At 40.1% G+C, this 15,000-nt stretch overlaps 1 protein-coding gene across 1 annotated transcript in view; it reads left to right on the top strand.

The window, feature by feature from the left end:
* Positions 1-15,000, top strand: part of ZSWIM5 (zinc finger SWIM-type containing 5) — a 125,851-nt gene that overhangs the window by 76,214 nt on the left and 34,637 nt on the right. Inside the window, exons 2-4 of the mRNA XM_053693562.1 lie at positions 3,000-3,356; positions 10,630-10,778; positions 12,979-13,129. Coding sequence (XP_053549537.1) covers positions 3,000-3,356; positions 10,630-10,778; positions 12,979-13,129 — 657 coding nt within the window. The remainder of the gene's footprint in view (positions 1-2,999; positions 3,357-10,629; positions 10,779-12,978; positions 13,130-15,000) is intronic.

Here is a 15,000-nt window from a genome sequence, read left to right as displayed (position 1 = left end):
GATCTAGTAGAAATCGATTTACTCTCTTTATATTATAACAGACTCTACTCTTTATATTATAACAGACTCTACTTTTATGACCTATATAAATCTACTAACTCATGCCGTGAAAACTGAGCTGGTTAATAGGATTTCTAAATTAGTATCTGCTTTTATTTACATAGGAAATAAGTTGTATTTATATTTTGGGAGAATTTGGAACACGTTGAAGGAATATTCTTTTGCTCTCTAATTAAAAAAAAAAAAAATCTCCTCGGAAAACGGGAAATATCACTTATATTTCTTGGCTACATTTCTTTGCCCCCCACCTTCAAGGGGATGTTTTTATGACTAACAAGCCACTAATACTTAGGTTAATATTACCTTATAATTATGTAAATTGGAAGCATTTGCAAGAAAATGTTTTTTTTGTTGGAGCAGTAAAAAATCCTTTCTTTTACTATGTGTTTAACCACTGTTAATGGGTTAAATAAACAAAGTTGTGCTTCTCTCAAAAGATGACTAACATGGAGAGGAAACACAAATTATTTCAGTTTTTTTCAAAAATTATAGTGAAATGTATAGGTATGTATCTCTCCTTCACATTCAGAACTCTGTATAGGGAAATAAACATCTTTCAAGTTAAAAATTTGCCTTTAAATGATTGTTTGAAGGACCTTACAATATTGACGAGACTTTCTAGATAATCGCGTCGGAGCAGAGAGTTTGAGGTTATCAGGCCCCATATGAGAATACAGCGGTACAAGACTTCCTAGCTAATCTTGTCAGAGTGGAGAGACCTTTACAGTCTTCTCCAGAAGAAAATGTTGCCAGCCGGGTGGGGGGCAGTGTAATCGTTTCTAATATAACATTTTTTTTACTATTCAAAGCACAAATGAATTGCATAATTTAACATACATTTATTTTAGCTGGGTGGTCAGTAAAGTCAGCCGGGTGGTGCACCCATTAAATAGTCCTGGGGGTTGATATCAAATTTAGGAACCATCCAGAAACTTTAGACCACTACACAATGTTTCAGGAATTGTTTACAGTTTTTTTTTTTATATTTTTATTTTATGCTGAGTTAAAGGGACACTGTACCCAATTTTATTTCTTTTGTAATTCAGAAAGAGCATGCACTTTTAAGCAACTTTCTAATTTACTCCTATTATCAATTTTTCTTCGTTCTCTTGCTATCATTATTTGAAAAAGAAGGCATCTAAGTTTTTTTTTTTGGTTTCAGTACTCTGGACTGCACTTTTTTATTGGTGGATGAATTTATCCACCAATCAGCAAGGACAACCCAGGTTCACCAAAAATGGGCCGGCATCTAAACTTACATTCTTGCATTTCAAATAAAAATACCAAGAGAATGAAGAAAATTTGATAATAGGAGTAAATTAGAAAGTTGCTTAAAATTTCATGCTCAATCTCAATCACAAAAGAAAAATTTTGGGTACAGTGTCCCTTTAAACAAAACGCTGGTGCAAAATATTTTGTATTAAGATCATATAACACTGGAACATAAGACAAATGGTATTACCCCCTCTATCAGTTATGTCTTATTTGAAATCCATGAATCACTTTGTTTCTGTCTCATTAGACAGTGTGCGTCTATATGAGCAGATATGGTCCTACTGGATCTGGCTGCAGAAGAAGTTGGCTGAAACCTAGACCCCCCCTTTGCTGGAGCTATGCCTTGGCTTTGAGTGGATGGCAGAATAAACCTTGGGCCTTTCTGTTATGCTTGTGAGCGGATAGACTTTGTTATGGGTCCTCTATCCATGTATTTTATTTTCTTTGTTACAAGCAAATCGTTGGTGCTGGTTATTAGTTTTTTTTTTTCTCTCCCTGTAATAGGGCCCGGGTCTAACATTATAATTGAATATACATGTATTTTGTATCAACCATGTTTGTATATTGTTCAACTATTGTTTTCTTTAAACCTTAATAAATAGTTAAAAAAAACAAACGGACAAAAAACATGGCATATATAATTCGCTCCATCTCCTGTCCTTTGCGTTTGTTTAAACATAGACAAATAAACTCTAATAGAAATGATTATAGTTCTTTAAATAGAGGCAAATTCCTAGTTATGGTGAAAATAAAATGGCATTTAGTAGCTAATGCAAGAGTACTGCAACGCTGGTTTACTAAACATTCCATATTTAAATATCAAGGCGTTCACAGCCCCTTTAATCTTAGAAGTGTACTGCAACGCTGGTTTACTAAACATTCCATATTTAAATATCAAGGCGTTCACAGCCCCGTTAATCTTACAAGAGTACTGCAACGCTGGTTTACTAAACATTCCATATTTAAATATCAAGGCGTTCACAGCCCCGTTAATCTTACAAGAGTACTGCAACGCTGGTTTACTAAACATTCCATATTTAAATATCAAGGCGTTCACAGCCCCTTTAATCTTACAAGAGTACTGCAACGCTGGTTTACTAAACACTCCATATTTAAATATCAAGGCGTTCACAGCCCCTTTAATCTTACAAGAGTACTGCAACGCTGGTTTACTAAACATTCCATATTTAAATATCAAGGCGTTCACAGCCCCGTTAATCTTACAAGTGTACTTGTTGTGTGTAAAGTGACCGGAACCTTCACATTTTTCTCCAGTACTTCAGATAGAACCTTTAGTTTTAAACAACTTTGCTGTTTCATTCTACTATTAAATTTGATTCATTCTCCTGGTGTCCTCTGTTAAATGACGAGCAATACACTACCGGGAGCTTGCTGATCACATCAGCTGAGCCAGTGACAAGAGGCATATATGTGCAGCCACCAATCTGCAGCTTTTGAGCCTACCTAGGTATGCTTTTGTTCAAACTATACCAAGAGAACAAAGTAAATGTGATGATAGAAGTAAAATGGAAAGTTATTTTAAGTTACTTGCTCTATCTAAATCATGACGTTTTAATTTTGACTTTACTGTCCCTTTAAAAAATGCATATTTGTACAATGCTGAACTTGGAGTCATAGCTAAATTTACTGTTCTTTTTGTTCAGGTTTCCATTTAAGTGGCACAGTGACCGAGCCAGCGACACAATCTGAGCCAGAAGCTACTTACAAAGTAGCAATAAGCTTCGACCGTTGCAAGATCACCTCAGTAACCTGCGGCTGTGGAAACAGGGACATTTTTTACTGTGCGCATGTGGTGGCGCTCTCGCTATACCGCATCCGCAAGCCAGATCAGGTCAAACTGCGTCTTCCCATCTCAGAGACTCTCTTCCAAATGAACCGGGACCAGCTGCAGAAGTTTGTGCAGTACCTGATCACCGCACATCACACAGAAGTGCTTCCTACAGCCCAGAAACTGGCTGACGAGATCTTATCTTCTAACTCCAAGATCAATCAAGTGCACGGTACTACTTCATTAACATTCCATTACCTTTGCTCTCTGCTAATTTCTAGGTTATGTTAGCAACCGTGAATACATTAGGTTATGTTTGATCTTTTTGCTGTTTTTGTATTTCTCAGATGTTTTTATAAATAAAGATTTAGGAAACAAAATGTTGAAGCAATGGGAGGAGAAAAAAAAAAAGTTTTTGATTATACATTACTGTTACAGCATAAATACCAGGCCTCTTTCTCCAACATAGGTGTGTCCGGTCCACGGCGTCATCCTTACTTGTGGGATATTCTCTTCCCCAACAGGAAATGGCAAAGAGCCCAGCAAAGCTGGTCACATGATCCCTCCTAGGCTCCGCCTACCCCAGTCATTCTCTTTGCCGTTGTACAGGCAACATCTCCACGGAGATGGCTTAGAGTTTTTTAGTGTTTAACTGTAGTTTTTCATTATTCAATCAAGAGTTTGTTATTTTCAAATAGTGCTGGTACGTACTATTTACTCAGAAACAGAAAAGAGATGAAGAATTCTGTTTGTATGAGGAAAATGATTTTAGCAACCGTAACTAAAATCCATGGCTGTTCCACACAGGACTGTTGAGAGCAATTAACTTCAGTTGGGGGAACAGTTTGCAGTCCTTTGCTGCTTGAGGTATGACACATTCTAACAAGACGATGTAATGCTGGAAGCTGTCATTTTCCCTATGGGATCCGGTAAGCCATGTTTATTACGATTGTAAATAAGGGCTTCACAAGGGCTTATTTAGACTGTAGACTTTTTTTGGGCTAAATCGATTGATATTAACACTTATTTAGCCTTGAAGAATCATTTATTCTGGGTATTTTGATATAATAATATCGGCAGCCACTGTTTTAGACACCTTATTCTTTAGGGGCTTTCCCAAAGCATAGGCAGAGTCTCATTTTCGCGCCCGGTGTTGCGCACTTGTTTTTGAGAGGCATGGCATGCAGTCGCATGTGAGAGGAGCTCTGATACTTATAAAAGACTTCTGAAGGCGTCATTTGGTATCGTATTCCCCTTTGGGTTTGGTTGGGTCTCAGCAAAGCAGATACCAGGGACTGTAAAGGGGTTAAAGCTTAAAACGGCTCCGGTTCCGTTATTTTAAGGGTTAAAGCTTCCAAAATTGGTGTGCAATATTTTCAAGGCTTTTAGACACTGTGGTGAAAGTTTGGTGAATTTTTGAACAATTCCTTCATGTTTTTTTCGCAATTGCAGTGATAAAGTGTGTTCAGTTTAAAATTTAAAGTGACAGTAACGGTTTTATTTCAAAACGTTTTTTGTACTTTCTTATCAAGTTTATGCCTGTTTAACATGTCTGAACTACCAGATAGACTGTGTTCTGAATGTGGGGAAGCCAGAATTCCTATTCATTTAAATAAATGTGATTTATGTGATATTGACAATGATGCCCAAGATGATTCCTCAAGTGAGGGGAGTAAGCATGGTACTGCATCATTCCCTCCTTCGTCTACACGAGTCTTGCCCACTCAGGAGGCCCCTAGTACATCTAGCGCGCCAATACTCCTTACTATGCAACAATTAACGGCTGTAATGGATAATTCTGTCAAAAACATTTTAGCCAAAATGAACCCTTGTCAGCGTAAGCGTGGATGCTCTGTTTTAGTTACTGAAGAGCATGACGACGCTGATATTAATATCTCTGAAGGGCCCCTAACCCAATCTGAGGGGGCCAGGGAGGTTTTGTCTGAGGGAGAAATTACTGATTTAGGGAACATTTCTCAGCAGGCTGAATCTGATGTGATTACTTTTAAATTTAAATTGGAACATCTCCGCATTTTGCTTAAGGAGGTATTATCCACTCTGGATGATTGTGAAAATTTGGTCATCCCAGAGAAACTATGTAAAATGGACAAGTTCCTAGAGGTGCCGGGGCTCCCAGAAGCTTTTCCTATACCCAAGCGGGTGGCGGACATTGTTAATAAAGAATGGGAAAGGCCCGGTATTCCTTTCGTCCCTCCCCCCCATATTTAAAAAATTGTTTCCTATGGTCGACCCCAGAAAGGACTTATGGCAGTCAGTCCCCAAGGTCGAGGGAGCGGTTTCTACTTTAAACAAACGCACCACTATTCCCATAGAGGATAGTTGTGCTTTCAAAGATCCTATGGATAAAAAATTAGAAGGTTTGCTTAAAAAGATGTTTGTTCAGCAGGGTTACCTTCTACAACCCATTTCATGCATTGTCCCTGTCACTACAGCCGCATATTTCTGGTTTGATGAACTGATTAAGGTGCTCGATAGTGACTCTCCTCCTTATGAGGAGATTATGGACAGAGTCAATGCTCTCAAATTGGCTAATTCTTTCACTCTAGACGCCTCTTTGCAATTGGCTAAGTTAGCGGCTAAGAATTCTGGGTTTGCTATTGTGGCGCGCAGAGCGCTTTGGTTGAAATCTTGGTCGGCTGATGCGTCTTCCAAGAACAAGCTACTAAACATTCCTTTCAAGGGGAAAACGCTGTTTGGTCCTGACTTGAAAGAGATTATCTCTGATATCACTGGGGGTAAGGGCCATGCCCTTCCTCAGGATCGGCCTTTCAAGGCAAAAAATAGACCTAATTTTCGTCCCTTTCGTAAAAACGGACCAGCCCAAGGTGCTACGTCCTCTAAGCAAGAGGGTAATACTTCTCAGGCCAAGCCAGCTTGGAGACCAATGCAAGGCTGGAACAAGGGAAAGCAGGCCAAGAAACCTGCCACTGCTACCAAGACAGCATGAAATATCGGCCCCCGATCCGGGACCGGATCTGGTGGGGGGCAGACTCTCTCTCTTCGCTCAGGCTTGGGCAAGAGATGTTCTGGATCCTTGGGCGCTAGAAATAGTCTCCCAGGGTTATCTTCTGGAATTCAAGGGACTTCCCCCAAGGGGGAGGTTCCACAGGTCTCAGTTGTCTTCAGACCACATAAAAAGACAGGCGTTCTTACATTGTGTAGAAGACCTGTTAAAAATGGGAGTGATTCATCCTGTTCCATTGAGAGAACAAGGGATGGGGTTCTACTCCAATCTGTTCATAGTTCCCAAAAAAGAGGGAACGTTCAGACCAATCCTAGATCTCAAGATCTTAAACAAATTTCTCAAGGTCCCATCGTTCAAGATGGAAACCATTCGAACTATCCTTCCTTCCATCCAGGAAGGTCAATTCATGACCACGGTGGATTTAAAGGATGCGTATCTACATATTCCTATCCACAAGGAACATCATCGGTTCCTAAGGTTGCATTCCTGGACAAACATTACCAGTTCGTGGCGCTTCCTTTCGGATTAGCCACTGCTCCAAGGATTTTCACAAAGGTACTAGGGTCCCTTCTAGCGGTGCTAAGACCAAGGGGCATTGCAGTAGTACCTTACCTGGACGACATTCTGATTCAAGCGTCGTCCCTCCCTCGAGCAAAGGCTCACACGGACATCGTCCTGGCCTTTCTCAGATCGCACGGCTGGAAAGTGAACGTGGAAAAGAGTTCTCTATCCCCGTCAACAAGGGTTCCCTTCTTGGGAACAATTATAGACTCCTCAGAAATGAGGATTTTTCTAACAGAGGCCAGAAAGACAAAACTTCTGGACTCTTGTCGAATACTTCATTCCGTTCCTCTTCCTTCCGTAGCTCAGTGCATGGAAGTGATCGGGTTGATGGTAGCGGCAATGGACATAGTTCCTTTTGCGCGCATTCATCTAAGACCATTACAACTGTGCATGCTCAGTCAGTGGAATGGGGACTATACAGACTTGTCTCCAAAGATACAAGTAAATCAGAGGACCAGAGACTCACTCCGTTGGTGGCTGTCCCTGGACAACCTGTCACGAGGGATGACATTCCGCAGACCAGAGTGGGTCATTGTCACGACCGACGCCAGTCTGATGGGCTGGGGCGCGGTCTGGGGATCCCTGAAAGCTCAGGGTCTTTGGTCTCGGGAAGAATCTCTTCTACCGATAAATATTCTGGAACTGAGAGCGATATTCAATGCTCTCAAGGCTTGGCCTCAGCTAGCGAGGACCAAGTTCATACGGTTTCAATCAGACAACATGACGACTGTTGCGTACATCAACCATCAGGGGGGAACAAGGAGTTCCCTAGCGATGGAAGAAGTGACCAAGATTATTCTATGGGCGGAGTCTCACTCCTGCCACCTGTCTGCTATCCACATCCCGGGAGTGGAAAATTGGGAAGCGGATTTTCTGAGTCGTCAGACATTGCATCCGGGGGAGTGGGAACTCCATCCGGAAATCTTTGCCCAAGTCACTCAACTATGGGGCATTCCAGACATGGATCTGATGGCCTCTCGTCAGAACTTCAAAGTTCCTTGCTACGGGTCCAGATCCAGGGATCCCAAGGCGGCTCTAGTGGATGCACTAGTAGCACCTTGGACCTTCAAACTAGCTTATGTGTTCCCGCCGTTTCCTCTCATCCCCAGGCTGGTAGCCAGGATCAATCAGGAGAGGGCGTCGGTGATCTTGATAGCTCCTGCGTGGCCACGCAGGACTTGGTCTGCAGATCTGGTGAATATGTCATCGGCTCCACCTTGGAAGCTACCTTTGAGACGAGACCTTCTTGTTCAGGGTCCGTTCGAACATCCGAATCTGGTTTCACTCCAGCTGACTGCTTGGAGATTGAACGCTTGATTTTATCGAAGCGAGGTTTCTCAGATTCTGTTATCGATACTCTTGTTCAGGCCAGAAAGCCTGTAACTAGAAAGATTTACCACAAAATTTGGAAAAAATATATCTGTTGGTGTGAATCTAAAGGATTCCCTTGGGACAAGGTTAAGATTCCTAGGATTCTATCCTTCCTTCAAGAAGGATTGGAAAAAGGATTATCGGCAAGTTCCCTGAAGGGACAGATTTCTGCCTTGTCGGTGTTACTTCACAAAAAACTGGCAGCTGTGCCAGATGTTCAAGCCTTTGTTCAGGCTCTGGTTAGAATCAAGCCTGTTTACAAACCTTTGACTCCTCCTTGGAGTCTCAATTTAGTTCTTTCAGTTCTTCAGGGGGTTCCGTTTGAACCCTTACATTCCGTTGATATTAAGTTATTATCTTGGAAAGTTTTGTTTTTAGTTGCAATTTCTTCTGCTAGAAGAGTTTCAGAATTATCTGCTCTGCAGTGTTCTCCTCCTTATCTGGTGTTCCATGCAGATAAGGTGGTTTTACGTACTAAACCTGGTTTTCTTCCAAAAGTTGTTTCTAACAAAAACATTAACCAGGAGATTATCGTACCTTCTCTGTGTCCGAAACCAGTTTCAAAGAAGGAACGCTTGTTGCACAATTTGGATGTTGTTCGCGCTCTAAAATTCTATTTAGATGCTACAAAGGATTTTAGACAAACATCTTCCTTGTTTGTTGTTTATTCAGGTAAAAGGAGAGGTCAAAAAAAGCAACTTCTACCTCTCTCTCTTTTTGGATTAAAAGCATCATCAGATTGGCTTACGAGACTGCCGGACGGCAGCCTCCCGAAAGAATCACAGCTCATTCCACTAGGGCTGTGGCTTCCACATGGGCCTTTAAGAACGAGGCTTCTGTTGATCAGATATGTAGGGCAGCGACTTGGTCTTCACTGCACACTTTTACCAAATTTTACAAGTTTGATACTTTTGCTTCTTCTGAGGCTATTTTTGGGAGAAAGGTTTTGCAAGCCGTGGTGCCTTCCATTTAGGTGACCTGATTTGCTCCCTCCCTTCATCCGTGTCCTAAAGCTTTGGTATTGGTTCCCACAAGTAAGGATGACGCCGTGGACCGGACACACCTATGTTGGAGAAAACAGAATTTATGTTTACCTGATAAATTTCTTTCTCCAACGGTGTGTCCGGTCCACGGCCCGCCCTGGTTTTTTAATCAGGTCTGATAATTTATTTTCTTTAACTACAGTCACCACGGTACCATATGGTTTCTCCTATGCTATTATTCCTCCTTAACGTCGGTCGAATGACTGGGGTAGGCGGAGCCTAGGAGGGATCATGTGACCAGCTTTGCTGGGCTCTTTGCCATTTCCTGTTGGGGAAGAGAATATCCCACAAGTAAGGATGACGCCGTGGACCGGACACACCGTTGGAGAAAGAAATTTATCAGGTAAACATAAATTCTGTTTTCTATTGTTCTTAACCTTTTAGCGCCGTTATGCCGCTGTATTCCGTCCAAACGGTGCTGGGCTTTCAGTCCTGAAGCCAACGGCGCTTCCTGGATGTGATTGCGGTCTGGATCAACCCCCCCCCCCCCCCCCCCCCCCCCCGATCCCATAACTTAAATCTTGCAATCGCATGATTTCAATTTGTCTACATCGGAACGTTGTTCTGATGTAAGACATTATGACTCTGTCATGAAAGGGTTAAACTTCTTTAAAAGGATACTAAACCCAATTTTTTTTATTTCATGATTCAGATAAAGCATGCAATTTTAAGCAACTTTCTAATTTAATTGTGTTATCAATTTTTCTTCGTTCTCTTGCTATCTTTATTTGAAAAGCAGGGGATGTAAAATCAGCTTGCTTTATTGGCGGCTACCTTTAGCCACCAATCAGCAAGCGCAGCCCAGGTCCTGAACCAAAAATAGTCAGTGTCCTAAGCGTTACATTCCTGCTTTTCAAATAAAGATAGCAAGAGAACGACGAAAAATTGATAATACGAGTAAATTAGAAAGTTGCTTAAAATTGCATGTTCATCAAATAAAAAATCTAGGTTTAGTATCCCTCTATAACAAGCCCATGAAAATAGAAATATAACTGCATACTAAACAGTAAGGTTGTGATACATTGAGGCTAAATTTAAAGGACGTAAAAATTAAAATTAAATTGCTTATGAATGCCTTTCAGGTTTAAATAGAAGCACTTTTGCAAAACACGTGTACTGGCAAAAATACTTCTAGTAAAAATTCTAAGTATTTCAGTGAGGGCTTCTAATGTGCGGGGGCGTATTTACCTATGCGCCGTACATCCTCATTCAGATATCACGCCTGCTTGGTATCTTCAGCAGCTGAGAAAACTGAGCCATGGCTGATACAATGCATTTTAGTTTTGGGTTTTTATGTCGCTTAAAATGTTGTGTGAAAAATGCGACATATTTGATTCTTATGTTGCATATTGGGCTGTGTTCAGCGTAATCTGAACATGCTGGTGGGTATCTGTATACCCTATAATTCTTGTTCCTTATCCATCTTAGCTGCAAATGATCCTGCACATTACTTCCTGCCGTTATATTTAAATGAATAAAGATGCTCAGTCTCACAGTTACGGTTATTCCTATACACTTACAAGCTGGCTTATTTTCTTCAGGTGCCCCTGATCCCACAGCCGGGGCGAGTATCAATGATGAGAATTGCTGGCATTTGGATGAGGAGCAGGTCAGGGAACAGGTGAAGCTCTTCCTGTCTCAGGGTGGTTACTACAGCTCTGGGAAGCAGCTCAATTCCATGTTTGCCAAGGTAAGCTTGTCCGCATCAGTCATTGTATTTCTATTGCACCAGCAGTGTGTGTGTAGCCTACTGGACGTCACTGTTCAAAAGGTTCCTACTCTACAATGTTGCCATGTCCTGTTTGCTAGTCTGAACAAAATCATAAAACAAGCAGTTTATTCACCTGCCCACTCGATAAGTATTCAAGTAAAACACTTTGCAAACTTAAGAAATGTATTTGTTAGGTTAAAGGGACAGTTTACTAAAAAAAAACTTTCTCCCCTTTAATTTGTTCTCAATGAACCACTTTACCTGCTGGAGTGTATTAAAGGGACAGACAACACAAAATGTTTTATTGTTTAAAAAGATAAATAATGCCATTACCACCCATTCCCCAGCTTTGCACAACCAACATGGTTATATTAACATACTTGATAACCTTTAAACCTCTAAATTTCTGTCTGTTTCTAAGTCCCTAAAGACAGCTCCATGATCACATGCTTTTGTATTTGCTTTTCACACCAGGAAAAGCTAGTTCATGTAAGCCATATAGATACCATTGTTATGACACCCGTGGATTCTAACAACACAGCACTAATTGGCTTAAATGCAATTCAGTAAATAGTCATGTGATCAGGGGGGCGTCAGAAGATGATTAGAAACAAGGTAATCTCAGAGGTAAAAAGTGTATTAATATAACCATGTTTTCTGTGCAAAACTGGATATTGGGTAATAAAGGGATTATCTATCTTTTAAAACAATAAACAATTTTGAGTTGACTGTCCCTTTAAGTTGTTTACAAGTATTTCCTTTACCCTTATATCGGCATTTGAAATAGTTGATTTAGCCTGTGGTATCCCCACCTATTCTGAAAGTTTTTGGCCTTAGGTCCAAGCTATAGATAAGCTGTGTAAACACAGCCAGCAGAAGAAATTACACTCCCAGTGGGGTAAAAAAGAGATAAGGTAATGAAATGTTTATTTTCCATTGTTCTCTCCAAGTATTGGTCTTTGGTTTACGGACAGATATAAGATAAAGAAGCATGTATATGTACACAGTGTGATAAAGTAATGAGATCTGATTATACCTACAAGCTCAACCCATTTTATTAGGTTGTGGCTTCAAAACACAAATTGGCTATTTCATAAACACAAATAAAACTTAAGAAGTAAATTCTCATACATGTTATACTGTGCAGTTGGTAAAAAAAAAGTTATTGGAAAAACAACACAAGGGAAAAACAATTTTACAGTATACCATCCCTTTAACTGTAATAGACCAATAATGTGCTAATTAGGTCTTCATTATCTTGTACTGCCCAAGTTCCCAGTATGTGATATAGGAAATGTGTTCTTAGTGGTTTAGCATGGTCAATTCAAAACATGCAAGTATGGCGTAGTGTGTTTTTTTTTCTCTCTCCTTTTTAAAGGGCCAGTAAACCTACCAAATAATGTTATATAATTATGCACATAGTGCAGAATTATATAATATTAGCTTAGCAGCAGCTTTCTATATCAAAGGACTGCAGAGATATTTACCTACAAAAATGAATTTTACAGATCGCCGCTCCTGGCTCTGTGCGGGTCTGTTTGTTTTTTTCATCAGTGCATTGGGCATGCGGTCTACGCGCCATAAAAATCAATGTAGCTCGCTTCTGCTCTGGTCTGGTAGCGGGAGTGAGCTACATTGGGTTTAATGGCGCGATTGGGCCGGCTGTGAGTAGACGGCATGCTTGATGCGCTGATGGAAAAAAAAACAGACCCACTCAGAGCCAGGAGCGGCGTTCTGTAAAATTTTCTTAGGTAAATATCTCTGCAGTCCTTTGATTTAGAAAGCTACCACTGAGCTAATGTTCTGTAATTCTGCACTATGTGCAGAATTTATATAACATTATATGGTAGGCTTACTGGCCCTTTAATGGGAAGTTTTCTTGACAGGCTGATGCATCTTGTATTGTAGGGAAGTTTCCTTCCATTTAAATGTCCTCAAGCTTGAGTGAAAAAACCTTGAGCCCTCTCTTAATCAATAAATGTACTTATGGGAAAGGAGTAAGCGTGGGCTCCTATCTTTGTGTTATGTGTTAACGTTAATAAATCCATAGTTTAGCAGTGACATACAGTTCAGATTATATACATAATGTCAAATTAGCCTTTTTTTCTCACATTAATATTTAAGTCATAGTACAAGGTTAAAAGATGTAATGGGAGCTCTGATATTGTTTTGTTCTCAGGTACGAGAGATGCTGCGAATGAGGGACTCTAATGGCGCCCGTATGTTGACCTTGATTACTGAGCAGTTCATGGCTGACCCGAGGTTGGCTCTCTGGCGACAGCAGGGTACAGGCATGACTGATAAGTGCAGGCAGCTTTGGGACGAGCTTGGTGAGTATCTGGTTTCTGCTTATTCTCAGTCTTGCACAGATCTAGTTAGGATTAGCTTTGTTATAACATTGTACCATATACAAAGCTAATATTTGTTATCTGTATTCTGGGATCCAGATGGTTTGTAACGCAAGTTAGAGAGACGTTTCTTGTCCAGTGTGAATAAGCTGCTTTTTAAAAATGACACCTACAATTTGCTCATACCTGTTTCTAGAGTTTTGTGCCGCTCCCTACTGATGACCGTAACAATATCTCAGTTAGGTGCTGTAATCAACCGACCTCAGAAAGTTAATTGCAGCACACACTCGGCTTCTTGTTGCTATGGTGATATAAAGATGGGATACTGCGCCTGTGCACTGTGCTTTAGCCTGTTGTAGACAAGCACAGGGTTCTGTAGTTACATTTATGTAACCGAACAAATGGTATAAACATTAAACTTGTAGAGATTCATCCCTTCCTTTTCCTTTAAACATGTTTTTTGAAGTGTATGTTATAGTCTCCCTCAAGTAAGTACAATTCTGTTGTATAGGGGCACTTAACAGAGCCCACATTAAATACAGAGACAATGCAGGGGTCATTTATTGCAATACATATATATCATAATGCAAATATGGAGGTCAGCGGAAAGCACTGGATGCAGCTGTGCCTTGGGCACTTTCATACGAAGCAGGGAAGGGTTTAAAGGGACATTCCAGCGAAAACTAGAATCCACATATTTGCATTTCAGATTTGAATAGAAGCCTTACTGTAATATACATATATTGGCAAATATGCTTCTATTAAAAGCTATATTTGTTTCAAAAGTGTATTTAAGTATGCACAGTGCACCAGCATTTTAAACACAACACTCAGAGACCCTAATATGGTTGTACCATCTGGTAATTACTCAATTTGTCAATTGCTGACGTGATAAAAGCTCCACTGGCACTCTCAGCAGCTGCATTATTTAAAATGCTGCTGCACTGAGAATATCTAGCTATGGTTCACATGCACATGCAGAGAAAAATGTTATCACTAAAACAGTGATAACTTTACCTAGAACCTTTTTTGTGAATACATATATATTGCAAATATGTTTTTATTTCAAAACGCAGTTCATCTATGTCCATTTACATAAATTATGTTTAAAAAAAAAAAAAAAAGTCTTTAAATGTTATGTGGAATAGGATGTTGACATTGACATCATTTTAAACCATTCTGGTCTTAGTAGTAACTGTGAGAAGAAGAGGAGATCTGTAAACCTTTTACATATATTGATTCCCATTAAAAGCTTATATTTTATTTTGCATAAATTAATAAAACAAATATGATTTCTTTCATGTAATTGGCAAGAGTCCATGAGCTAGTGACGTATGGGCTATACAATCCTACCAGGAGGGGCAAAGTTTCCCAAACCTCAAAATGCCTATAAATACACCCCTCACCACACCCACAATTCAGTTTTACAAACTTTGCCTCCTATGGAGGTGGTGAAGTAAGTTTGTTCTAAGATTTCTACGTTGATATGCGCTTCTCAGCATTGTTGAAGCCCGATTCCTCTCAGAGTACAGCGAATGTCAGAGGAACGTGAAGGGAGTATCACTTATTTGAATACGATGATTTCCCTAACGGGGGTCTATTTCATAGGTTCTCTGTTATCGGTCGTAGAGATTAATCTCCTACCTCCCTTTTCAGATCGACGATATACTCTAAATTTACCATTACCTCTACTAATAACTGTTTTAGTACTGGTTTGGCTATCTGCTATATGTGGATGGGTATCTTTTGGTAAGTATGTTTTTTATTACTCAAGATACCTCAGCTATGGTTGGGCACTTTATGCATTTATATAAAGTTCTAAATATATGTATTGTACTTATATTTGCCATGAG

Source organism: Bombina bombina, chromosome 10, assembly GCF_027579735.1.
Source record: "Bombina bombina isolate aBomBom1 chromosome 10, aBomBom1.pri, whole genome shotgun sequence".
In the NCBI taxonomy this organism is placed as follows: Eukaryota; Metazoa; Chordata; class Amphibia; order Anura; family Bombinatoridae; genus Bombina; species Bombina bombina.
Note: the sequence above shows the minus strand (reverse complement) of the source record. Positions and strands in the feature narration are given on the sequence as shown.